Here is a 25608-nt window from a genome sequence, read left to right as displayed (position 1 = left end):
CAAGGCTCCACCTCCAAATACCATCAACATATGAACTTTAGGATTGAGTTTCCAACGTATGGAATTTGGGGGACATAGTCAAACCATAGCACTCGGTATCTGACCACCCTCAACATCTTAGCACCCTGTCCTGCTTTCAGCAATAATCCTGTTAGGTCAGTTTAGCAAGAAACTTCTTATCCTTGATGTTTCTCTTAGTAGTTTTCCGTCCACTGACCCTCATCCTGCTCTTTGGTTATAAATCCCCACTATATCTTGTTGGAGTCAGAGTTGAGTCTAATTCCTCTTCTTCACTGCAAGATCTGGTTGTAGTGGTCCCTGTAACTATCACCATGGGCTCTCTTACATAAAGTCTGCCTTACCATCTTTAATTAGTGCCATGAACAAATTTTCCTTTAACACTTTTCAGCATTTATTTCTCTATATTTGTCTATTGTTTGTCTGACCCACCAAGCACTGTTATGTACCGTGACTGCAGACACTTGTTCTTCATTTTATCTCACTGCTTGGTGCACAGGAGACATTTATTAAATGTTTGTTGAATGAATGAATGATAAGCACTTGTCACAACGGTAACTCTGTGAAGACTAGGATCCTATCCATTTTGTTCATTACAAAATTCCGCCTAAGCCTTGAACAAGGCTATGAGTTATAAGTGCAAAGCGATTTAGAGGAAGGAGGGGTAACTAAACTGACTGAAGAAGCTAAGGGAAGCCTCACAGATAAAATTACATCTAAACTGTAACTGAAAGGAAGGAGGAAAACTAAAAAGATCAACAAGGGAAGGACTGCAGACAAAATATCGCGAGGTATTGGTCAGCCAAGATGGCTTCTAACACTGGCCGCCACACTTAATATGGCGGCCAGGGAAATTTCCTGGAGAAAATCACGCGAGAGTTGCATCACGGCGGCTGTGCGCGAGTTCAGCTGGGGGTGTGGAGCAGCCAAGATGGAGCCGGCAGTCTGCGGTCCGGGCCCACTGATCGTGAACAACAAACAGCCCCAGCCCCCGCCACCTCCGCCGCCGGCAGCCGCACAGCCACCACCCGGGGCACCGCGGGCCGCCGCGGGCCTCCTGCCTGGGGGCAAAGCCCGCGAGTTCAACCGCAACCAGCGCAAAGACTCAGAGGTCAGGAGCTTCGGGGGGCGAGGCTCGCACCGGGTCGGGCGGCGCCGGGGGTCCCGGGCCCGGGGCCACTCTAGGGGCCAGGTTGGGCTTCCCGGAGGGCTCGGTAGAGTCCGGCCGAGAACTGTCACTATACAGCGAAAGGAGCAGGAAGCGAGGCTGGCAGCTCCTGGGGTCTGGGGCATGAGTCCTTGCTCTAGCTCCGCCGCCCGGGAGAGCTTCCCGGAGCCGGCGACTGCTGGTTTGCTCCCCTGGGCCCCGACTGTGGGCGTGGCCTCGAGGCCCTAGGCCCTGGGGAAGCCGCTCTCGCCCCAGCTCGGGGGTGAGGAGTCGGGGGTCTTGGTGCACTCCAGGGCGCTGGGCTGCCGCGCCCCCAACCTAATCATCTCGGGCGTCTGTCCCTGGCACGCGGGCTCCAGCTCCTGGGTCCTGCGGCTCGCAGAGGAAGGCGGGTGTGGGCAGAGAAGGCGCCGGCAAGGATCTGGAAGGAACTTAGAGCCGGACCGAGCTAATTATCACTGAGAGTAGAGTAGGAGGGGGAAACATGCCCTATTCTTCTGACCTGAGCCAGATCAGGCCATGGGTTAACAGTACCTGTGGTGGGTATTGTGTCCAGTGCGCCTGATACTGAACTGTTAAAGATGAGAAATAGACATTTTAAGCATGCGTTAGGACCCAGCATTCCTTCCTGTCTCGCTAGTGAGCCGTTCCTGCCGTTCTGGAGATGGCATAGTCTGGAACTGACTAGTAACCTCACCCCAAGTTAAAGAATTCCTCCCACTGCCTCCTTTTGCAGAATTCATGAATGAAGATACTCATGTCGCGGCGTTTTAGGGCTTCTTAATCAGCAGGTTCCCAGAGCACTTACTATGCCATCTCCTAGATTGATCAGCAGCCAAACTGATCAGCCAAGTTAATGAGAGGGAATTCCTAGTTGTCCAAGCATAATGTACCAATTCATACCAAAGAGCAATGATACTACCTTTAGACCTGTGGAATCAGTTCCTCAGAAGCTTTTATTTTTTGTTAGCAAGGCTAAACCCCTGAGAAAACATGTCAACAATTGGCAAGCCCGAAGTAGACGTAATTTGAGCTTGGAGTGAATTATTTGAAAAAAACAAAAACACTGACCATTTAGGAGCCCTGACATGGTGGGATGATGGACATCAGTGTTAACTACTCAGTTTTTCAAGTGGAAGATTACGAAAGTGGAGGGGGGTGAACCTACCTTCATCATGAGAGGAGTTATCATTTTGAAAAATGTTTTAAAATTTTCCAGAGTAGCTATGAATGGTCAAATAGATACCCTCTGACGAATTGTAATTTCTCTTTGTACCCTTTAATTTCCACATAGAGGCCGGGTGCAATGGCTCACGCCTGTAATCCCAGCACTTGGGAAGGCCGAGGCGGGCGGATCACCTGAGGTCAGGAGTTCCTGTCCAGCCTGGCCAATGTGATGAAACCCTGTCTCTACTAAAAATACAAAAATTAGCCGGGCGTGGTGGCTGGTGCCTGTAATCCCAGCTACTCAGGAGCCTGAGACAGGAGAATTGCTTGAACCTGGGAGGTGGAGATTTGCAGTGAGCTGAGATTGCACCATTGCACTCCAGCCTGGGTGACAAGAGCGAAACTCTCCCCGTCTCAAAAAAAAAATTTCCTCATAGACTCATTACATGAAAGACCAGTCAAATGGACACATTTAAGCAGAGACCTGTCTAAATCCATTTCTTTATAGAGAGGCTGATGCCATGATCTTTCTTTAGTCATAGCTGAAATCGGTAGTTTGGGAGCCTGATCAGTGAATGCCTGGAGGACAGGGTAGGCTCACATTTGATGAGAGCCCACTATGTACTACATAATTTTGATTAGTCCTTAAAAATCTTCAAAGTAGATTTTCATCATTGCCATTCAATGAATGAAGAAACCGAAGCTCAGTAACTTGTGAAAGTGTACACTGTGTTATCTCTGAACACAACGTGGAGTTCTTGTTTGTGGGTATGTTTTTTGTTTTGTTTTGTTTTGTTTTGTTTTGAGACAGAGTCTCCGTCTGTCTCCCAAGCTGGAGTGTAGGGGCGCGATCTTGGCTCACTGCAGCCTCCACCTCCGGGGCTCAAGCGATTCTCCTGCCTTAGCCTCCCGAGTAGCTGGGACTACAGGCACGCCCCACCATGTAAAAATATATTTTTAAAAAATTTTATATTTTTATTAGAGACGGGGTTTTACCATGTTGGCCAGGCTGGTTTCGAAGTCCGGACCTCAAATGACCCCTTCCACCTCGGCCTCCCAAAGTGCTGGGATTATAGGCATGAGCCACCTCGCCTGGCCATTGTGGGTATGTTGTGTCATTTTGTGGCTGGTCTTTGTCTTCCCAGGTAGACTGTAATTAAACCTAAGGACTTTACCTATTTGTTTCTCACTTCTCTCTTCCCAGAACAAGGCTTCCAAGATGGTGTGTTCTCAGTAATCACCTATTTCCAGCAGGAAAAAGATTGTCTTTGTCACATTTTCTCTTATGTGTGGGAGGGAAGTTGATCTGTTTGGCGGCTGCCTTCTTTGTCAGTTCTCACTGAAATTTGAGACAAAGGTGGGAAAGCTGAGGGTTTCAATATTCATTTTTGTCCTGAGCTGTTGACAGCCCACTAGCCAGAAAGAAGTTAAGACTTCTGGAATCGTAGCATCATATGGAATGGTCATTTACTGCACAAAATACATAGAAACCTTGTATTTATTCATTTAACAAATATGTGTGTATAAACCATTCATTCATTCACTTATTCATGCCAAGTACCATGCTGGACCTTGTGAAATCATTGGTAAGTTAAATGGATGATGTTCTTGTTCTCAGGGAACTTGCAGTCTTGTGGAAAGGCAGACAGTAAACACATCCTATAATGATAAGTTATGATAAATGCTCTGAAGGAAAAGTGTAGGATACTCTGAGAGGTTTTAGGAAACAAAATGTGAAAAAACATAAAAAAGTGGAGGCAGTGGTGTCCTGTAACACAACAGCATCTCGAAGCATGTGTTTCTTTGATAAATAGAATGATCCTTTTTCCTAAAGCTCTCTCCTCTTGTCAGCAGGGCTATTCGGAGTCACCAGACCTGGAGTTTGAGTATGCTGACACGGACAAGTGGGCTGCAGAGCTCTCGGGTAACACACAGACCTTTGTGTTATTTGGGGGTGGTTTTTTCCTTATTGGTCTTTAATAAAATTAATAATGAATATCATTTAGGGCTTCATTGCTTTCCCTAGTTAGTTCTATCAAATATATATATATATATATATGTATAAAACATGTTATTTGATTCAAGCCTTGTGTATCTTATAACTTTGTGTTGTCCTTTACGTTTATGAAGCTGGCTAGAGCCCAGTCCCATTGTGAGACAGTGATGTTCCTTGGCTATCCACTGTGACCCTGACAGTGGTCTCTCCTCCAGCAATGGGTCATGAGGGATGCCTGCATCTGTGCCCATCTGCTGCTGTCACTGCCACTCTCATGTAATGCGAGGTCGGTGTGAGCTGCTTCTCCAGCCTCTATAATACACATCCTGCTCAAGAGGTAGCAGCCATTTGAGAGACGCATCCCAGGTGGCCGTCAGCCCTGGCATGGCATGGTGGGATGGATGCACATCGGACTGGAAGTGTCCAGATGGCATTCTGGCACGCTGGTTGTCTCTATTGTGCACATCAGAGCACTAAGATCCCCTTCATAATTAGAGAGCTTATTCCAGGAGTCACTATGACTCAGGGGCAGAGTTGAGAGTGGAAGCAAATGCCTTGCCTTCTCTGCACTTGTGAGACCTGGTGTGCAATGCAGACATGGAACCAATGGTGACGAGACTTTGTTCTGACAGAGCTTTACAGCTACACGGAAGGGCCAGAATTCCTGATGAATCGAAAATGCTTTGAAGAGGACTTCCGGATCCATGGTGAGATGATTTCCCACACTTCTTGCTTCCTTTGCCCTGCATAACGAGAGCTGCAGGTTTCTTTCAGGCATCTGAATGACCTGAGTCATCCTGGAACAGCCTGAGAGGCCTGCTGAACCCTGATGGTTCAAAGCCAGATACATGTAGAGTGGGCTTGTGGCACATCGGTGGGGGCTTTTCAGAATGTGCTTATTAGGGGAGAAAAAAAAATCATGTGATTAAAATTGCACCCAAAATACCAGCGTTTCAGTTTGGAAATCAAATTCATAGAGCAGCAGTATGATCTTACCACTTACATAGGGTGTAACTTGTCTTTCTGGTCCTATGGCAGTCCTGAATTTGGTGAGTTAACATGGGTCCATGCCATTGTGAGGATTTTTCTAGGCTCAGGTGTAACTGGTTTCTTGCCCTGCAGTGACAGACAAGAAGTGGACTGAGCTGGATACCAACCAGCACCGGACCCATGCCATGAGGCTCCTGGATGGCTTGGAAGTCACTGCCAGGGAGAAGAGACTCAAGGTGGCTCGAGCAATTCTCTATGTTGCTCAAGGTATTGAGTGGACCTCCCCAGGGTTCCCTGGCACCTCTGCCCACTCAGATGCAGGGAGGGGCTCAGTGAGTTGAACCCTGTATTGCAGGCACATTTGGGGAGTGCAGCTCGGAGGCAGAGGTGCAGTCCTGGATGCGCTACAACATCTTTCTCCTCCTGGAGGTGGGCACGTTCAATGCTTTGGTGGAGCTTCTGAACATGGAAATAGAGTGAGCATTTTTGAGAGGCTGAGTAGGGAAGGGGAGGCGGGGATGGGAAGGGGGACAGAGCTTGCAGAACTAACTGGCTTTGAGAGGGTTAAATGGGGCAGAAGTTCTGGTCCCAGGCTGTGTTCTGACCACCTGGGTTGAATAATGGAGTTGGTCACTTACACCTTGAAGACTAATGGAGACTAATGACAGGTCCCTGCAGCTCCCTGATGCCAGAGTTTTTACACCAGACAGTGCAGGCCCTGCCCAGGCTTGGGGTGCTCCTCAGAAGGAGACTCTTTGAGCTCTCTTTTGAACCTGCAGACACTGCTGTGTTCGCCCTGCAGTTTCCGCCTTGGCAGGAGGCCAGGCACAAGACATATGGGCTCAACCAGTGCCTGGCCTTGCCTGTGTCACCTTTGTCCAGCGGACAGGTCAGCTGCTGCTCATCTAAGGATAACACCATCAATGATAAAGCTAAGACAGCTCATTGAGTGCCTGTGTGTCCCGGGCATTGTTCTCAGAATATTACATGTGCTAATTCATGTTAAGGATACAGGTACTACTGTCATCCCCATTTTACAGATGAGGAAACTAAGGCACAGTTAGAGCCAGGATTCAAACCGTGGCAGTCCAGTGCATGGCTGGGTTTTTTGTTTTTGTTTTTGTGTTTTTTTTGTTTTTGTTTTTGTTTTTGTTTTTTTTTGAGAGAGAGTCTTGTTCTGTTGCCCAGGCTGGAGTGATATGGTGTGAACTTGGCTCATTGCAACCTCCACCTCCCGGCTTCAAGCGATTCTCCTGCCTCAGCCTTCTGAGTAGCTGGGTTTACAGGTGCCTGCCACCACACCCGGCTAATTTTTGTATTTTTAGTAGAGATGGGGTTTCGCCATGTTGGCCAGGCTGGTCTCAAACTCTTGACCTCAGGTGATCCACCTGCCTCAGCCTCCCAAAGTGCTGGGTTTACAGGCATGAGCCACCATGCCCAGCCATGGCCTGGTTTCTTAACCACCATGTCCTGTGGCCTCTTGTGCAGTCCAAGCACGTATCACAGCATTTTGTTTCCCCATTGGTCAGTACTTGTCAGGGACATCACTTATTTTCCTTCTTGGAGGAAGATACTGACTCTCAAAATCTCCTGCAGCAACAGTGCGGCCTGCAGCAGTGCTGTGAGGAAGCCTGCCATCTCCCTGGCTGACAGCACAGACCTCAGGTGAGGCGAGCAGCAAGCCTGGGCTCCTGAGCATTAGTCAGAGATGAGATCAGAGCAGGGTGTGGGAGGCTGTCTATGGGTGTCATTGCTGTGTGTGCTTCTGTACACATCATCTGCACGTGTGATGGGCTCAGTGTGAATGATTAGTAGGAACTGCTGAGGGCTCGTCCTAGGTGGGACTCTGGGTTGAGACTCCCAAAGGCAATCCAGGGTCAAGTGACTTATTAGAGCCACAGCTAAGTGTGGCCTCCTACTCACACTGTTACTCAGGACCTGGTCGTGGGGTGTTTTGTATTTGGATGAAACACTTGATGATGTTCCCTGGACTCCCACCTTCTTGTGTACACAGCTTGATGCTCATCTTCATTGGGTTAGACCTGACAGCTTCCTAATGTTTCATGGCTGCCCAGGAGCTCACAGCAACTGCTGACCACCAAGATCACCCCTCAGTTTTTGAGGGTTGAAATCTGGCTCTTTTTATGAATTTGGAAGTTTTTAGACTAGGTGGTTGTAGTGTTGCCTCCCGGGTGTTAGGATCCCTGGGCGTCACCTCTCAGCTCCTGCTTTCCATTTCCTCATCATAAACCCTGTTTTTGTTCTCACTGTGACCCTGTTCTGCTTTGACCCTACAGCTCCCTATCACCTCTGTGGTTTTTTTCTTTTCAGGAAGCTTAGGGTGGTAAATGCTTTTGGCCATTATTGTTCATACTCATTTATTCAGATACCGTTTATTAATAGTAAGCCCCTGCTTTGTGTAAGCACTTTGTTAGACACTAGGGTGCTCCTTTGACCCCCCATCCCACTCCATTGTGAGCTGGCTCTTGTCCTCAGGGTCCTGCTCAACATCATGTACCTGATAGTGGAGACCGTTCATCAGGAGTGTGAGGGTGACAAGGCTGAGTGGAGGACCATGCGGCAGACCTTCAGAGCCGAGCTGGGTAGGACCCTGGGGATCCTCTCTAGAGGCCCTGCCTGGAAGCTGAGGCGGAAGGCTTTGGGAGGGTCTTGATACCTTTGTGTCACCTCCAGGCTCCCCGCTGTACAACAATGAGCCATTTGCCATCATGCTGTTTGGGATGGTGACCAAATTTTGCAGTGGTCACGCCCCTCACTTTCCCATGAAGAAAGTTCTCTTGCTGCTCTGGAAGACAGTATTGGTGAGCACCTCCTTGGAGGAGGAGAACGGTGCTATGGGATGGGCAGTAGGGAGACTGTTCCTTGAATATCCTTTTGAATATTGAATTATGTGACTGTAAAACTGCTTTGGTAAAAAAAATTATTTAAAAAGCTGCTAAAAGGAGATGACAAAAGAAGGGCCACTATTGTCCCATTGCAGCCAACGAGGACATAGGCCTTGAGTCAGAGTAGGCTATTGGCTCTCTGGCCCCGGAAGCTGTTTTCTGTCATAGAACAGCTCTCCCCCAGACAAGCTGCCTCTCAGCAAGCAGCTCTGGACCTGGAGTTTGTAAAGGGATTTGAGGCAAAGTTACAGCTGATGTAATTGGGGCCCTGGTTGGATATCACTTAAAGGGGCAAGAGTGAGCCCTGAGCCAGCCTCCATTTTCTTCAGGGTATGGTGTCAACCCGACTCTGTGTCTAGGTAGGGAGGGACTGGGTGCCAGGGTGGGCCGTCCAGCACACTGGGCTTGGAGCATTGTTAGCAGCCAGGCCATGCCAGGAGGCCTTCCCAGGAGGAGTGACATGGGGAGGCGGTGGAGGTGAGTTGGGCCTCTGCTACACTGGGGCTCATCCTTCCTTTCAGAATGGGTCAACTCTGGAGCCAGGGCTCAGTAAGTATAGGATTTCTTAAGAGTCATTGACACATTTTATCTTGGCCACACATTCTGTTCTTCATAAAGCCTTGCTAAGGCTAGAGAGGAAAGCTGAATTGCTCAGAAACAGTAAAACTAAGCAGTCTAAAGCTGGATGTTGCTGGGGTTTCTGCTTCTTGGGAGATGTTTAGATGAAGCTTTTTTTTTTCTTCTAAATTTGAGCAACCAACAGTGTTTCTAATTTGACTTTGAAAGACTTGCATGTACAACTTGTGAAACATGAGTCTCACCAACTTTTCTAGGAACTTGCAGGGTTAGGCTCTTTGCTTCTTTTTAAATTGAAGAGTATGTCATAGGTGCAGAGTTAGTGTATCTGCACTGGGGTCAGTCAGCCTGCATCTCTACTCTTTCCTTGTTCCTTTTTCTCCTTTCCCTTGCGGATGTCACGGAATTCTCCTTGGGAGTGGCTTCAGTCCGTTGTTCAGGGGTTGCCTGGGTTTCTATAAAGACATGGGTCATGATGTCATGAATGTTTCTGAGCCTGACACAATGATCAGGGGCCAGCCTGTGGACACATTGACCCTGGCTCTGCTTCCCTGTCTGTGATGCAGTGCACGCTAGGCGGCTTTGAGGAGCTGCAGAGCATGAAGGCTGAGAAGCGCAGCATCCTGGGCCTCCCCCCGCTTCCTGAGGACAGCATCAAAGTGATTCGCAACATGAGAGCAGCCTCTCCACCAGCATCTGCTTCAGACTTGATTGAGCAGCAGCAGAAACGGGGCCGCCGAGAGCACAAGGTGAGGACGACAGAGGTCCCTGTGACTCCTGAGGGCCCTCAAGGTGCATGCCTCCACAGCGAGGATACTTTGTCCCCAGCTCTGGTCCACTGTATGGTGAGTGCTCAGCACGTGGTGCTTTTGAGGGACTGGAGCAAGAAGTAGTTGATGGTTTGGCCCCCGTCTTGACTCCCACTCTGGTTTTTCCACTGTTCTTGCCTCTACCGGACACCCGTATGTGCTGTGTCTCCTCTGGCTGCACTTCCCTGGTCTGTGTCCTCAGTTGGCTCTTGTCTCATCTCCCTTCCCTGGTTTCAGGCTCTGATAAAGCAGGACAACCTAGATGCCTTCAACGAGCGGGATCCCTACAAGGCTGATGACTCTCGAGAAGAGGAAGAGGAGAATGATGATGACAACAGTCTGGAGGGGGAGACGTTTCCCCTGGAACGGGATGAAGTGATGCCTCCCCCGCTACAGCACCCACAGACTGACAGGCTGACTTGCCCCAAAGGGCTCCCGTGGGCTCCCAAGGTCAGGTGAGTCTCAGACCTCCAGAGCACTCATAGTTCCTGAGGCAGAGCCCTCACACCCTCAGGCCTGCCACCTGGCCTGTGTCACCATGTGTGGTCCTCTGCAGGGCAGGCTGACCGTGGCTCTGGGATGAGGCTCTCTTAAAGCACCCTGTGCTGTCCTGAGGGTCTCAGGGAGGCCGGCCTTGCTGGTCTCACACAACATGGCCCTCATGTGGCTACCGAGTCAGTAATTGGAGTTAGCTCTTGGTTAGATGTGCTAGTGAAGGGGGACAGGAAACAAATAAAAACAAAAGCATTTAAGCAAACATGTCTCCACCCATCCTGGGGTTGTGTATGGTTTTTAACAAAAATGATAGATTAAGGAAGAGTTTCTTTAGAGCCATAATGAAAATGTTTGAGATATATGTGGGTAAATCGATGGATGGGACGGTACCTGGAGATGTATAAATGGTGTCTGTTTGATAGGCAGCAGCTTAAGAAATAGATGAACATGTGAGAGGATATAGAAGTCACTTTCTTGATCCAGGTAAAGCCTCAGTTTTCAGTGATCTGTGAAGGGAATGCAAAACAGATCATCAGAAAATGCAAGGTATGCTGATTGTTTGGGATAGGAAAAGTGAGCTATATGAAAAATCAGTAGCCTATAGCTTTAATTGTTTAAAAGTTTTAATATTTAAGAAAGTCTGTTGACAAACTTGTTCATACTATCTGAATAAAGGATGTTTTTAAGTTTGATGTATCCCTTTAATTTTATGAATAAACTAGTTAACATGTATTTCCAGGTTACTGATGCAGCAAAATTATAAGAAACATTAAAATTCTCTGAAAATTTCAGTTTTTTCCCCTTTTTTCAAAGAGAAAAACAATTATAGGAGACTTCTCCTGGCTTCACAGTTTCTGGATGCTGTGTTTTTGTTAACTGTAACACTTTGAAATAGCATTTGCTAAAAACCTTTTTTCTTTCTCTCTTTTTCGGTGATGTGGCAGAGAGAAAGACATTGAGATGTTCCTTGAGTCCAGCCGCAGCAAATTTATAGGTTACACTCTAGGCAGGTGAGTAAAAGCCGAGTTCATTTTGCTGTTAGCTCTCCCGGCCTTTGGTGTTTGGGATCCCAGGTGATTTGATGTCAAGGCTCAACACAGGGCCTTCTTTATTCTCCAGTGACACGAACACAGTGGTGGGGCTGCCCAGGCCAATCCATGAAAGCATCAAGACTCTGAAACAGGTGAGTGGCTTTGGGTGAGCTTTTGGCTTGTTTGGTCCTAAGTGAGTAGAGTGAAACCAGCCTGTAGGGAGAAGCCTTTTAAAAAGAGACTGTTGTCTGCCTGCAAGAACCTGGGGTAGAGGCCGGGGTGGACTTTGCAATAACCTTGCAAACAGTCTTTCGTAAGTTTTGCTTGTTTTATTATAAGTTTTACTTGTTTTAGCTGAGCTTTTGTTTGGGACTGACTGGAAAGTCTTTAAAGATTATATTACCTGACCACCGGGCACCAAGGCATGCGCCTGTAGTCCCAGCTACTCAAGAGGTTGATGCAGGAGGATTGTTTGAGCACAGGAGATCAAGGCTACAGTGAGCTATGATCATGGTCCTGCACTCTAGCCTGGGCCACAGAGTGAGACCCGGATTCTTTAAAAAAAAAAAAAAAAAAAAAAAAAAAAAGGATTATATTACTTGACAGTTGTTGAAATTCTAAAGAGCTCAATAAATAGCCCTCCTTTTCCTTGCCCACGTTCTCAGGCGGTTGAAATAGAGGAGTAGGCAGATGGAGATTGTAATGCCAACTTTATAGCTCATAGAGCCATGGAGAATGAGGCTTAAGAACACAGCAGTAGTGTCCTAATACGTTGTTCCAGAATTAGGCAGAGTTACCTACCGGTCCCAGGCAGTGTGGGGAGGCTCTGCCAAGCTTGGTGGCGGGGAGGAGAAGAGAGCAGACTCTCAGCAGGCAGACAGGTTCTAAAGAGAAAAGAGAAGGGTGAGGACAAGTCCGCCCTGTGTCCCCTCCCATACTCTCCAATCAGAGAAGGGAGGAGTGAGTGTGTGGACGGGGCAGAGAGAGATGAGGGGTGTTTCGCAAACCCCTGTCCCTCCACACGGGAGAGAACATTAAGAGTGGGGAAGAGGCATCTCCCCTAACAGCTATCTGGAGTGAAACTGTTTATATGTTTTTGAAATATATTTTTGGAATTTGTAGTACTAAGTGGTCTCTCTGCAGCTAGGCTTTTTGAGTACTTGATTTTGCTTTCAGTTTTTCTCCTGTTGCTGTAGCTATCTGAAAGGCCGTTTCCCTCCTTTAATTTACTTTTTTCTTATCTACCATGGGCTTCTTACCCTAGTTGCAAGAGGAAGGGGCCCTTTTAGAAAAATATTTTGGGGCCAGGCATGGTGGCTCACGCCTATAATCCCAGCACTTTGAGAGGCCAAGGTGGGTGGATCACCTAAGGTCAGGAGTTCAAGACCAGCCTCACCAACATGGCAAAATCCCATCTCTACTAAAAATACAAAAATTAGCCAGGCGTGGTGGTGCACACCTGTAGTCCCAGCTACTTGGGAGGCTGGAGCAGGAAAATTGCTTGAACCTGGGAGGCGGAGGTTGCAGTGAGCCAAGATCATGCCACTGCACTCCAGTCTGGGCAACAGAGGAAGACTTCATCTCAAAAAAAAAAAAAAGAAAAGAAAAATATCTGGGGTTTGGGATTTTAGCTAGGGATTTTTGTGGTGACTTAATCCTCTTTCAGAAGACTGTGTTTGAAGACAAATGTGTGGGGTTTTTGCTAGAGTGCAGGGAGTTTGGCCAGAGAATGTTTTCCCCAGCCCTTCTTTTCCCATCTCTCCCTCCAGCACAAGTACACGTCGATTGCAGAGGTCCAGGCGCAGATGGAGGAGGAATACCTCCGCTCCCCTCTCTCAGGGGTAAGTTGGAGGTCCTCAGTCCGGGCGTGGTGGCTCACGCCTGTAATCCCAGCACTTTGGGAGGCCGAGGAGGGCGGATCATGAGGTCAGGAGATTGAGACCATCCTGGCTAACATGGTGAAACCCCGTCTCTACTAAAAAAAAAAAAAATTAGCCGGCCGTGGTGGCGGGCGCCTGTAGTCCCAGCTATTCAGGAGGCTGAGGCGGAAGAATGGCGTGAACCCGGGAGGCGGAGCTTGTAGTGAGCCGAGATGGCGCCACTGCACTCCAGCCTGGGCGACAGAGCGAGACCATCTCAAAGAAAAAAAGTTAGAGGTCCTCTTCAGCCCCCGGGATCCCCAGCTCTTCCCAGGCATTGTGCTGGGATTAGACCACAAGGTTGCCCCAGGCCCTGCCCTCAAAGAGCTCCCAGTCCACCTCCCAGTGCACAGGCTGAGACACGTCTAGTGCAGGGTTAAGAATACAGAGTCAGGAACCTGCCTCTGATGCCTGGGTCCACCACTTTATGGATGGCAACTTAGGCAAGTTACTGGGTCTCTCTATGCTTTATTTCCTTGTCTGTGAAATAGGAATAATAATACCTTTATAGGATTATAATAATAAGGATGAACTGAGTTATTACAAGTAAAATGCTTGGCACATTGTTTGTGTTCAGGGTTTGCTGTTATCATCATTAACATCATTATGTACATCACTGTTTACAGGTTTTCCTCCAGCCAGCTAGGAAGCTGGCTCAGGAGATTGTATTCTGGGCTGGGGTTTTATGCTTGTACTCATTATGTTAAAAGGGAGAAGAAGAAGTTGAGCAAGTCCCTGCAGAAACCCTCTACCAAGGCTTGCTCCCCAGCCTGCCTCAGTATATGGTGAGTGGTGCCTGCAGTGGGACCCTCCCACTACACTGGCCTTAGAGCAGGCCCTGCCATCCTCCTGCCACCTGCGGACCAACAGGAGGACTGCTCAGAGCTTAAGTTTGACCCTGGGCTCTCAGACCTGTGTCTGAATGGTCTACTCTTCCCAGATTGCCCTCCTGAAGATCCTGTTGGCTGCAGCACCCACCTCAAAAGCCAAAACAGACTCAATCAACATCCTAGCGGACGTCTTGCCTGAGGAGATGCCGTGAGTATCATTCTGTGAATGAAGCAGGTGGGGCAGAAGATAGATGGAGAAGGGCAAACATTTTCCTCTTGTCAGGTTGGTTGTTGTTGGCCCAGCTCTACAGGTTAAATGTAGGTATTTTTGACCCAAAAAAAGGAAACTACGAGATTAAAGAGTTTCACTGGTTGGGGAGATGGCTTTGTCCTGTTGGCCTGGATTCTAGTGTAGACTCTACCACTGAGCAAACTCCTGAGTGAATTGGGGAAAGTCATTTCCTCCTCTGTAAAATGAATGGGGGCACCCTGGACATTTCCCCAAAGCCCCACTCTCCAGCTGTGATTGGGACACCCAGGATGAGGAGGGTTAGTTTGTAGACAGCTTGCCAGCAACAGCTGAACCTGTGCCAGGTATAGAGACATCCCTTTTCGCCAGTGATCGGGCACGCAGAATGCTGGCAAATGTCTCAGGGCGATAGAGTGAGATTCTTCAGAGCTCTTCTGCCCTGTGCCCTGTACTTGTCTTTCATGTGAGAGTCCAGATTGAGATCATGTTCTACTTTGAGAAGGACCTGGACCTTGACCTGATCTTCTGCCTGCCTGGGCCACCAGCCCTGAGCCCAGCTCCTGGGTGGCTGTGGCCCTGGAGTATGGCAGTGATGGCCGGGTGAGGGAGGAGGCAGGGGTTGGCTAACACCAGAGGGAGGATCACAGAACACTAGGCCATCATGTGATGGTCCTTGGAAAAAAGGTTCTAGAGTCAAATACTATATATTTGATTCATGGATTTCTCTTATAAGGAGGAATTCCTCTTACAAAGATGTACAATGAGAAGTCCTGAATTAAGAAACCAATGTAACTCCGTGCTTCCTAAATTTATCTTACTCCAAAACCCCTTTTTTCCATGACATGAAACTTGCCAATATCCTGGTATTCCACAGAACACATTTTGGAGAACTCAGGTTAATATGGCAGCAGAAGCTTAGGGGAGATCTTGGAAAGGAGAAGAAGTTCATTTTTGGAGAAAAGGCAGAGAAACAGACTGAGAATGTATTTGAGGGCATCATGGGGAAGAAATAAATTGTGCGAGGCTACATTGCTTGGGAGGTGGATGGGGGAGCCCTCGGCTGACTTCTGAGATGTCCTTGGGGTGAGTGGGGAGGTAAGAGTCTTTGCCCAGGGAGGCTCCGGAGTCCATCTTTTCTGTGGGCACCTAGAAATGAGGTACTGCACATGCTGGTGGCTTACCCAGGCAATTATGTTTCCAGCACCACAGTGTTGCAGAGCATGAAGCTGGGGGTGGACGTAAACCGCCACAAAGAGGTCATTGTTAAGGCCATTTCTGCTGTCCTGCTGCTGCTGCTCAAGCACTTTAAGTTGAACCATGTCTACCAGGTACCCACAGGGCTTTCCCTCCTGTCCTGTGGGCTGGGGCCTCGGGCACTGCTGCTCCTCCAGCCCACAAGAACGGGGGCCTTGGCCTTTGACCCACTTGAACTCTGCATGAATGTTCTAAGACATGGCCCTTCAGCCAAGGCCTTTCATCCCTGGAGGAAAGAGGGCAAGGTCCCAAGGGCCGCGCCTTTTTTTTTTTTTTTTTTTTTCCTGTTGGCTTCAGTTTGAATACATGGCCCAGCACCTGGTGTTTGCCAACTGCATTCCTTTGATCCTAAAGTTCTTCAATCAAAACATCATGTCCTACATCACTGCCAAGAACAGGTGATGAGGGCCAGGGACCACGAAGGGGTGGATATGGTCAGACGGCAGAGTTCCCAGCTGGCATTTCCCACTATGTCCATTTTTCCAGCACCTACGAGCCAGCACTGTGCTAGGCATCAAGACATAAAGATAAATGAGACATGGCCTCTGCCTGTGGAGAGCCCACTGTGTCAAATCTGAGTCTAGCTAGTCCTGCCCCAGGTGACTTGGTCTGTGCCTGGGCAGGAGGGTTTTCATCCCAGGATCTAGTACTTTCCTCCCTGTCCCTTCTGTACTTTTTTTTTTTTTTTTTTTTTTTTTTTTGAGGAGTCCATGGGCTGCTTGCTCTCTCTTAAGGGGCTCGGCCATGTGCCTTGTAATGCCCTATCTGCTGACTCTTAGCCCCTGCTGTTGGCCTCGTGCCAGCTGTGCTTGACATTACTTGCTCGTCAGTGTGATATACCACAGGGCGCCGGCCAGACCCTGTCTCCAGAAAGGTTTGGCATAAATTAGTTGCCCTGAGCGATCTCCTCCCCTGCCCCACATTGATTGCTGTGGGGGAAGCTGTGAGGGTCTCTGCCCCTTACAAGATCAACAAGCTGGCCTCTGGCTACAGGGGTGCCTTACAAGTTCTCTTGTAACAGATATTTCCTCATCTTATAGGTGGGGAAACTGGGGTGGGACACATCAGGTAGATTCCTACTTCTGCTCCAACAAGTGAGGGAGGAAAGCTGGGAGCTGGCTCAGGCACGGCTGCTCCACCAGGCCCTGGGCCTTTGCTCATGGTGGGCACCTGGGTCCTCTCCCCTCTGCAGCATTTCTGTCCTGGATTACCCTCACTGCGTGGTGCATGAGCTGCCAGAGCTGACTGCGGAGAGTTTGGTGAGTGGCTGGGCTCTCCTCAGCTGTCCTTTTGGCACCAGGGTCAGTGGGTAGAGAGCCTGCCTACCCCAACACTGCAGGAATAGAGGTGTCTCCCACAGGTGAAATCACTGTGGAGTGCCCGGCTTTTAAAGCACTGTAAGTGTACAGAAGGGCCAGGAGGAGGGCTCTTGCAGAGCAGAGAGATTTGGATTTAGGGATTAGTCAGGGGGTGTGGTCTTCAGGGGCTGCTGATCCAGAGCTCACCTCGTAGAGGGCTTCTCTCCCTCAACACTGGACTCGGCAGTAGGAGCTCTGGGGCAGCCCAAGGCCACAGCTCCCAGTATCATGGTTCATATTTCCTGCAGGAAAAGTCTAGGGAGCCTCCCTCTTCCCCTAGTCCCCTGCCAGCTTCTGGGATGGAGTCCTGGGGCTGCTCTGAGAGCAGGGGGTTCCTGGTAGAGGCCTGGAGACCCGGCTGTTCTGAGATCACGTGTGAGGGACTTTTGGAAACTGCTGCACACACTGCAGCCATGAGGGTTGATTGTTCCTGGGTTTACCCTGCAGGAAGCAGGTGACAGTAACCAATTTTGCTGGAGGAACCTCTTTTCTTGTATCAATCTGCTTCGGATCTTGAACAAGCTGACAAAGTGGAAGCATTCAAGGACAATGGTAAGTGAGTCAGTGTAGTCAGCAGGCTTGGAACTTGGAGCTCAAAGAAGAGTGCTGGGAGCAGGGAGTCCCCAGGGTGGGGCTCACTGTGCCTTCTCACTTAACTTTGCTGTAGCCGTATCCTTGCATTTTAAGGGCCAATTCCCAGTTCCTTGATGAATTGAACTGGAAGCTGGAAGAGGCCCAGTCACGCACTGAAACAAATCTACATTTATAGAAGAGCTTTTTCCATGTCGTCTTAATCTTGATTGGTAACATAATCAGGGTTCTGAGAATCTTCCTTAGCTCTGGGTCTGTGGATGCCTTTGGGGTGGGGAGGTCCTTGAATCCTCTGATAACTGTGTGTACATGTACACCGGAATGTTTCTGGAAAGAATCCATAGCTTTCTTCAGATTCCAAAGTGACACATAGTTAGGGTGACCAACCATCCTGGTTTGTCTGGAACTCTACTGGTTTTAGCATTTAAAGTCCTATGTATCAGGAAACTCTTCAGTCCAAGGGAAACTGGGATGGTTTGTCACCCTGACAGTAACTTCCAGAGGGTTAAGCAGCAGTGTGACCTGGGATGTATGCATTTATTTCTGTCTTCAACTTGGGCTGCTTGCTTGTTTCCCTTCCCAGATGCTGGTGGTGTTCAAGTCAGCCCCCATCTTGAAGCGGGCCCTAAAGGTGAAACAAGCCATGATGCAGCTCTATGTGCTGAAGCTGCTCAAGGTACAGACCAAATACTTGGGGCGGCAGTGGCGAAAGAGCAACATGAAGACCATGTCTGCCATCTACCAGAAGGTGCGGCATCGGCTGAACGACGACTGGGCATACGGCAATGGTGAGACTGCACTCAGCCAGATTTGGGTGGGAGTGTGTCGGGAAAAGTGACATCTTTCACTCCCTGCCCGTGGTACTCAGGTACTTCTCTGCCCTGAGCTTTCCCCCAAGGAGCAGGAAGGAGCCCAGCTCCTGCTTTTGTAGCATCAGGGTGGGCACTCTAGGAAGGACTTTGAGAAGCTACCCAGGCTTGGCATCTGCGATCATCCCCATCTCTCCTTGTACCTCCAAGTCATTCCTTTTCTAGAAATTGTCATAAGACTGTGTCCCCTCTTTTCATCCCCATTTTGGTCACCTAAACTCTTACAGCTCTTGACTGACTTCCCTGCCTCTAATTCCTTCCCCTCCATCAGTGTCTCAGATTTCCCTAGTGATCCTTTTTTACTGTAATGTTTTTTAAAGATAGGGTCTCGCTCTGTTGACCAGGCTAGAGTGCGATCCTGGCTCACCACAACATCTGCCTCCTGGGCTCAAACTATCCTCCTGCCTTAGCCTCCTGAGTAGCTGGAACCACAGGCACATGCCACTGTGCCCACCTAATTGTATCTTTTTTGTAGAGACAGGGTTTCACCATGTTTCCCAGGGTGGTCTTTTTTTTTTTTTTAAGACAGATTCTGTCGCCCAGGCTGGATTGCAGTGGCACAGTCTCAGCTCACTGCAACCTCTGCCCCCCAGGTTTAAGCGATTCTCCCCCCTCAGTCTCCCAAGTAGCTGGGACTACAGCTGGACGCCACCATGTCCAGCTAATTTTTGTATTTTTTGTAGAGACGGGGTTTCACTATGTTAGCCAGGCTGGTCTCGAGTTCCTGGCCTCAAGTGATGCACCCGCCTCGGCCTCCCAAAGTGCTGGGATTACAGGCATGATCCACTGTGCCCAGCCTTCTGAGGGGGTTCTTGAACTCCTGGGTTCAAGCAATCCACCAGCCTCAGCCTCCCAGAGTGTTGGGATTACAAGTGTGAGCCACTGCGCCCGGCCCCCTAGTGAATCTTTTCAACATGCAGATCCTGTGCTGTTACCTCCCTGAGTAAAATCCTTCATTAGCTTCCTATTTCCCTTAGAATTAGATTCAGACTCAGGCAGGGCGTGTGAGGCTCCCTCGTCCTTTTTCATTCTCCTCCTCTGTAATCTGACCCAGCTTCCTTTTCAACCTTGTTACGGGCTGTCAGTCCAGCCTCCATCATACCCAGAGCTCCAGGCACAGGGAGTGCTTAGTCCCTGAACATAGCCGTGTGGTTCCCACTACTAGGCCTCTGCAGGCACTCTTCTTTCGCCCACAGTGTGTCTCCCCTGCCCACCTGGGCTGCTTTGTGTGTGCGTGTTGCTGCGTTGTTGCGTTTCTGGAATATACCACCATGGCTGAATGACTGTGTCTGTACTCTCAATGCCCTGTGAATGTGTGCAGGCCCACAGTGGCACACGGTACCTGGTTGGGGAGTTGAGAGAGAATGAGCAAAGGAGAAGATCTCCAGGTTCCTCCCTCTGACCCCAGAGAGCCAGGGAGAATGCCACTTTGAGAGAAATGTGTTGTACACATGGTTCTCCCTCTCTGGGTCTACATAATCCCTACAGTATAAGCCTCTTTCTCAGTACCTCTGGCTTTTCTGCTTGTACTTGACTCTCCTTTGGATCTAGGAAGGAATTCCTGGCATCTTTCTGAGGATGAGCTCGGAGGTATCCTGCTCTTAGTTGACACTCAATATTCCTGGCCAGTGAATCCATGGGGAGCTGCTACAGGGCGTGGCTCATAACTGTGTTTCTTCCTGCTTTGTCTCAGATCTTGATGCCCGGCCTTGGGACTTCCAGGCAGAGGAGTGTGCCCTTCGTGCCAACATTGAACGCTTCAACGCCCGGCGCTATGACCGGGCCCACAGCAACCCTGACTTCCTGCCAGTGGACAACTGCCTGCAGAGTGTCCTGGGCCAACGGGTGGACCTCCCTGAGGACTTTCAGATGAACTATGACCTCTGGTTAGAAAGGGAGGTCTTCTCCAAGCCCATTTCCTGGGAAGAGCTGCTGCAGTGAGGCTGTTGGTTAGGGGACTGAAATGGAGAGAAAAGATGATCTCAAGGTACCTGCGGGACTGTCCTAGTTCATTGCTGCAGTGCTCCCATCCCCCACCAGGTGGCAGCACAGCCCCACTGTGTCTTCCGCAGTCTGTCCTGGGCTTGGGTGAGCCCAGCTTGACCTCCCCTTGGTTCCCAGGGTCCTGCTCCGAAGCAGTCATCTCTGCCTGAGATCCATTCTTCCTTTACTTCCCCCACCCTCCTCTCTTGGATATGGTTGGTTTTGGCTCGTTTCACAATCAGCCCAAGGCTGGGAAAGCTGGAATGGGATGGGAACCCCTCCGCCGTGCATCTGAATTTCAGGGGTCATGCTGATGCCTCTCGAGACACAAATCCTTGCTTTGTCAGCTTGCAAAGGAGGAGAGTTTAGGATTAGCACCAGGGCCAGAAAGTCGGTATCTTGGTTGTGCTCTGGGGTGGGGGTGGGGTGTTTCTGATGTTATTCCAGCCTCCTGCTACGTTATATCCAGAAGTAATTGCGGAGGCTCCTTCAGCTGCCTCAGCACTTTGATTTTGGACAGGGACAAGGTAGGAAGAGAAGCTTCCCTTAACCAGGGGGGCCATTTTTCCTTTTGGCTTTCAAGGGCCTGTAAATATCTATATATAATTCTGTGTGTATTCTGTGTCATGTTGGGGTTTTTAATGTGTTTGTGTATTCTGTTTACATTAAAAAGAAGCAAAAATAATTCCCGTTGGCTTGTCTACAGGAAATATGGCCTCTACGTATCTCCTCCAGGTCTAGAAAGTGGTTTTTTCTGCTAGCATTGCTGGTCAACGCTTGTCCTTGTCAAGCTGCCTGCCTTTCCCATCCTGGGGGAAGAGGAGAGGGAGTTGGCATTTATCCAGTGTAAGTTAACCCCACAGTAATCTGGGATTGCTCTGCCCAACTCCAGGGCACTAGGTTACTTTACTGACACATTGTCCTGCATCCCTGGGTTTGCTGTAATTTCAGTAGGAGCCCCAGGTTTCTCTGGATCACATCACTGAGCTGGCCTCAGCCAAACCAGTGTCAGTGCTAGGGAGGGAGGGGCTAGGTCAAAGCAAGGGGGTCTGCTGCTCTAGGTCCTCCCTGGGGCAGGTGGTTGGGACTGAGGGGAAACTTCAGTACTCAGAGCCTAGGAAGCAGACCATCAGGAGTCAGGTTCACGGTGGGAAACAGTGTTGGAGGGCCCAGGAGCCCCCTGTGGCTGAGAGAAAAGCAAGGAAAATCTTTGTAGTAGATGTCAGTGGACACCTGGTGCCTCCACTTTGGCCTCCAGACCCCTGGTTTCATCTGCCTGAGAAGATATTAGTGTTTTGATGCTGGTGAAAGGAGTGTTCCCTTTTTAGAATTCCTGGAAGCTCTTATTTTACCTGTAGGCAGTTGTTTTGTAGGTTGTTAAATCTCCAAGGGGTCTTGACTTGTAAAGGAAACATGTTCTGGGGAGCATCTCCCCTTCTTTGGGTCTTGTGTTCATGCCTGCCTGGCCTGGGACCTGCTGAGCCTCAGGACAGGCCTTTTGATGTGCCAGCATGGTTAGGGACAGCAGGGGTGGAGGGCAGCAGTGTACTCCTGGTGGTCACACAGCTGTGAGATGGGAAGTCCCATCTGTGACTGATGGGCCCTATGCCCCAAAGTAACTTGTACAGGACAAGGGAATTGACACAATTTATGTGTGGGTGATGGATTATCTGCTATTTCTTTCCAGGACTGACAGGAAATATGTATCTTGAGATTTCAATTAGGGAGAGATGGATTTTTCACATTCTTACTCTGCCATGAAGCCTGAGTCACTGAACCTGCGTGGTCGAGGCCTGTCTCTCCTCTGACCTGCAAAAGAGAATGCAGGACTATCAAAGCTGCAAGGGCCATAAAGCCTGGGCAGGCAAATCCCTTCAGCTGTAGGCCCAGGAGCCAGCCTGGGGAGAGGAAGGGGCTTCTCACAGCCACAGAGTGTGTCAGTGGCAGGTTGGCCATTTGAACTCAGGTCTTTATACAGAAATGTCTTTTGGAGCCACCCGGTTTTTGTGGCTTTTTAAATCTCATATGGGTAATGAAATGGGCAGAGTACATGAAGACCCTTTGTACTTTGATTGAGTTACATAAAATGTTGTTTATTGCTAAGCAGGGTCAGGGTCCACTGCTCCTTCGATCCACCGAGGGACAGATTACCCTGAGGCAGTATCACTCTAAGGATGGGAGCTGTCCCTTGTTAATCGTAAGAGTTACCACTTATGGGTTGCCAAGTAGGTACCAGGCACAATATTAGATGCTTCTCAAAGCCTTATTTTCTACAAAGCCAGCAAATGCTGAGTACTTACAATGTGCCAGCCAGCGTTCTAACCACTTGATGTATAATATCTTACATATTCCTTGTAATATCCTGAAAGATACATGCCATTTTAATCCCTATTTTGCACAGGAGAAAACTGTGGCACAGAAAGGATAAAGAACTTGCCCAAGGTCATATAAAGGCAAGAGCCAGGATTCAAATCCAGGCCTCTGTCTCAGCGCACGCATTTTTTTCACTCCCTCACACCCTTTGCTATTAGTCATTGTCATACCCCAGCACTTACCACCAGTGCCTTCATTTGCTCATTTATTCACCACAGCCAACACTTAACATTTGCTCTAGCATCGTCCCCGGCATGAAAGATTCATGGTAAATGTCCACTGCTTTAGGTCCTAGCTTGACCACCTAAGCTTAGCCTTAGCCTAGCCTCTGATGTTCCCTGAATATGCCCTCCTCAGGGTAACTTGGCTGTTGCTGCCGTCTTTTTTTCTTTTCAGCCTGAGCCTAAATTTCTTTCTCTTCTGGGTCCCAGAGGACTCTTGTGTTGGCTGCCCCTTCTATACCTGTTAGGCTCATTTCCCAGGAGGCTGGCTTCTGTCTGTCCTCAAAGAGCTGACTTCTCAGAGGAGAATAGTTGTTACATTCATTTGGCACTTGGCACAGTCAACCTCAGGCTGCTGGCTATAAAACAAGGGAGGAGCACCCTTTGTGAGTGAGACAGCCCTGTCTTTCAATTCAGGCTCTGACATTTACTCACTGAGGGACCTTGAGCTAGTCAATTTCCAAGGCTCAGTTGACTCATCTGTAAAAATTGGTTTAATAATAGCCGTATTGCGTGGGCTGAGTAAGATTGTGGAAATGAACCTACATGTCTGGCTGACAAGGGATGACAATAAATGGTAGCAGTTCTTAGTCTTGGCAATGGCCCCTCAAACTCTAATGTTCTATGAAGTTGCACCCATTTCCTATGTCCCCTAGAAGACAGAAATCCCTTTCAAGGACCAGAACCATGTCTTAGGCCTCCTTAAAGCCCCTGGACCTAGCTGGCTGCTGTGAATCCAGAGCCATCTCAGAAGAGTCAGCTACTCGTCCAGCAACCTGCCATCACACCTTGAAGGCCTGTTGGGGCCAGGCCCTGTGGTAGATGCCCTGGATATCCAGGTTACTAGGATACCACACTCTCTGACTTCTCTCAAGCTCACAGTTGATGGAGACACAGCCATAAGAGCAAGTAAAAGCAATAGCATGATAGGTAACAGACGTCTGAAGGGCTTACCACAGGTCCCACTGCTCCCAGCCTCTTAGTATTGGAGGAGAGATTGCTGGGGGAGCCAGCAGTCGCTAAGTGGGAAGGAAGGGGGCTCCAGCATCAGAATCAAGGGCTCTGACAGCTGACGCTTGATGCTCACCACCTTCCAGGTGAAATGCCTGGGATGAGCCTGTGGAGGAGACTGGGGCAGGGGAAGTCTTTCCTCTGCTGGATAAAGGAAATCTTAGGGTCTTCCCAGTTCCTGGCCATGCTAGACTCTTCCCATCTGGAGCTGCAGAGGGTCTGCACTTTGGGGTTGTAATTCAGGTTGAAGTGTAAATGGGAGAGGTGGGGAAGGAGGGTTGAATGCCTTGCATGAGAAGCATTTCCAGCTGCTGACTGAGGTGGGCAGACTAGACTGATGGGCCCCCTGGCTGTGGCCCTCCAGTCCTGACCTGGTGTCCGTGTTTCTGCCAGGACCAAGATTTAGGGCTCTGGCATCTTCTCTGGGGGAGACAGGAGCCTCAGCAAAAGGAGCTGGGATTTCAGGAGGGGCCACTTCCCCTTTCCCTTCCCAGAAGGAGTGGCCAGAGCACAGGCCTGGCCTTGAGGAACCACTGGCCTGGGCAGAGGTCTGAGGTTAGCTCTGGAGTGAGGCTGAGGGCAGGGGTATCTGGAGACGGGGCCGTGTCTTAGGGGTGTGTGGGAGGAGGAGGGACACAGCTAATGAGAAGCAGGTGGAAGGGCTGCTCATGCCCCAGGCAGGGGACAGGCTGGCTGGGATGGCCCAGTAAGTAGGAGGACCTGTCACCTCACAGACAATCCCACAAAACAGGCTCCGGGATACCCATTCATATTCATTATATGTGAAGTGGGCGGTTGTAAAGTTAGCTTTCTCTTCATTTAGCTGTCACTGGACAGAAAAATATGAGCTGTGGGCAGATGCCCCTGGATGAGAGCCAGTAGCCAGTCTCTGGCCTCTCTGTGCCCTCCCCTAGGAGCCCCCCACCCCGCCATGGGTCCCCTCCTGGCCTCTGCCAGCCTCTCCCACTCTTGCTTCATTGACCTCTGGCTCACCTTTATTTTTTCTCCTGTCTCTTCCCACTTCTGGTTTCTTTGTTTGGGTTTATCACAGATCCTTTCCTCTTCCCTCCTTTCATATTTCTAAGCCCTCTCAAGAGAGAAGAATCATATTTTTCCTCAACCATCGCTCTATCTCTGGCATCCAGCACATTGCCAGGCTGAGTTGGCACTCAAAAATGTTTGTAGAACAAACTACTCTCTCTATACATCTTTCTGACTTGGTGGGGAAGAAGGTCCAAAACTTTGCTGATGACTCCTTGGATGAAGAAACTTCTCATACAGTGGTGTGAGCCCTGGAGTCAGAATGGTTGGCTTGAGCCCCAATTTCATTACTGCCTGGCCAGGTGAAGGAGATTCTGTTCATCAGTGGCAGCCAGGGATGGCTCTCCTTCCTACCCTGACTCTCCTCTTTCTGCTGGGTCCCCTCCCAGATACAGGGCTCACACCTGTGGACCTCAGAGCCAGCGTCAAGACCGAGAGGAAAGAAATCACCAAAAGCCAGACCCTTGTATAGAGGGAAGGGGAAGGAAGGGAGGGAAGACAGACTCCTCTGGGGATACATGCGACTGTCTAGGCTGGGAAATCTGATCTGGTGGGGGACTCACCCCCTCCTCTGGAATCAGCTCAGCCCTGATGTGTCTGTGGGCTTGGGTTTCTCTGTGCCTGAAAGATGAGGCATGGGGTGGGGGTGGCCGGGCTGCTGGTTGAGGCTGAATTCTTCTGAGCAATGTGGTTGTGTTTACTGGGAGGGTGGGAGGGCCAGACCTTTTTCCTGCCTTCCAGGCTTCGGAGAT

The 25608-nt window shown here is 49.5% G+C and overlaps 1 protein-coding gene across 2 annotated transcripts; it reads left to right on the top strand.

The window, feature by feature from the left end:
• The first annotated feature begins 905 nt into the window (after positions 1-905).
• STRIP1 (striatin interacting protein 1) lies at positions 906-20895 on the top strand. 2 transcript variants are annotated; one of them, XM_019014332.3, is made up of 21 exons: positions 906-1129; positions 4208-4277; positions 4982-5056; positions 5472-5606; positions 5695-5815; positions 6936-7004; positions 7836-7942; positions 8034-8161; positions 9388-9570; positions 9868-10085; positions 11070-11135; positions 11245-11308; positions 12926-12997; positions 13786-13860; positions 14016-14113; positions 15357-15483; positions 15707-15807; positions 16602-16668; positions 17215-17319; positions 17942-18146; positions 19921-20895. In XM_019014332.3, the coding sequence occupies exons 1-21, from the start codon at positions 950-952 to the stop codon at positions 20166-20168; spliced, it is 2514 nt and encodes an 837-aa protein (XP_018869877.1). In that variant the 5' UTR covers positions 906-949; the 3' UTR covers positions 20169-20895. The 2 variants fall into 2 exon arrangements, with proteins under 2 accessions (XP_018869877.1, XP_063552258.1); XM_063696188.1 differs by having other exon boundaries at positions 916-1129; positions 4205-4277.
• Positions 20896-25608: the final 4713 nt, after the last annotated feature.

Source organism: Gorilla gorilla, chromosome 1 (genome assembly GCF_029281585.2).
Source record: "Gorilla gorilla gorilla isolate KB3781 chromosome 1, NHGRI_mGorGor1-v2.1_pri, whole genome shotgun sequence".
NCBI classification, from domain to species: Eukaryota; Metazoa; Chordata; class Mammalia; order Primates; family Hominidae; genus Gorilla; species Gorilla gorilla.
Note: the sequence above shows the minus strand (reverse complement) of the source record. Positions and strands in the feature narration are given on the sequence as shown.

Bases quoted from the DNA above. Each gene is read 5' to 3' on its own strand.
- STRIP1 (XM_063696188.1), top strand. From the start codon at position 950: ATGGAGCCGGCAGTCTGCGGTCCGGGCCCACTGATCGTGAACAACAAA. The intron at 7,943-8,033 runs GTAGGACCCTGG...TGTCACCTCCAG, and splicing joins GACCTTCAGAGCCGAGCTGG to GCTCCCCGCTGTACAACAAT. The intron at 10,086-11,069 runs GTGAGTCTCAGA...GTGATGTGGCAG, and splicing joins CCGTGGGCTCCCAAGGTCAG to AGAGAAAGACATTGAGATGT.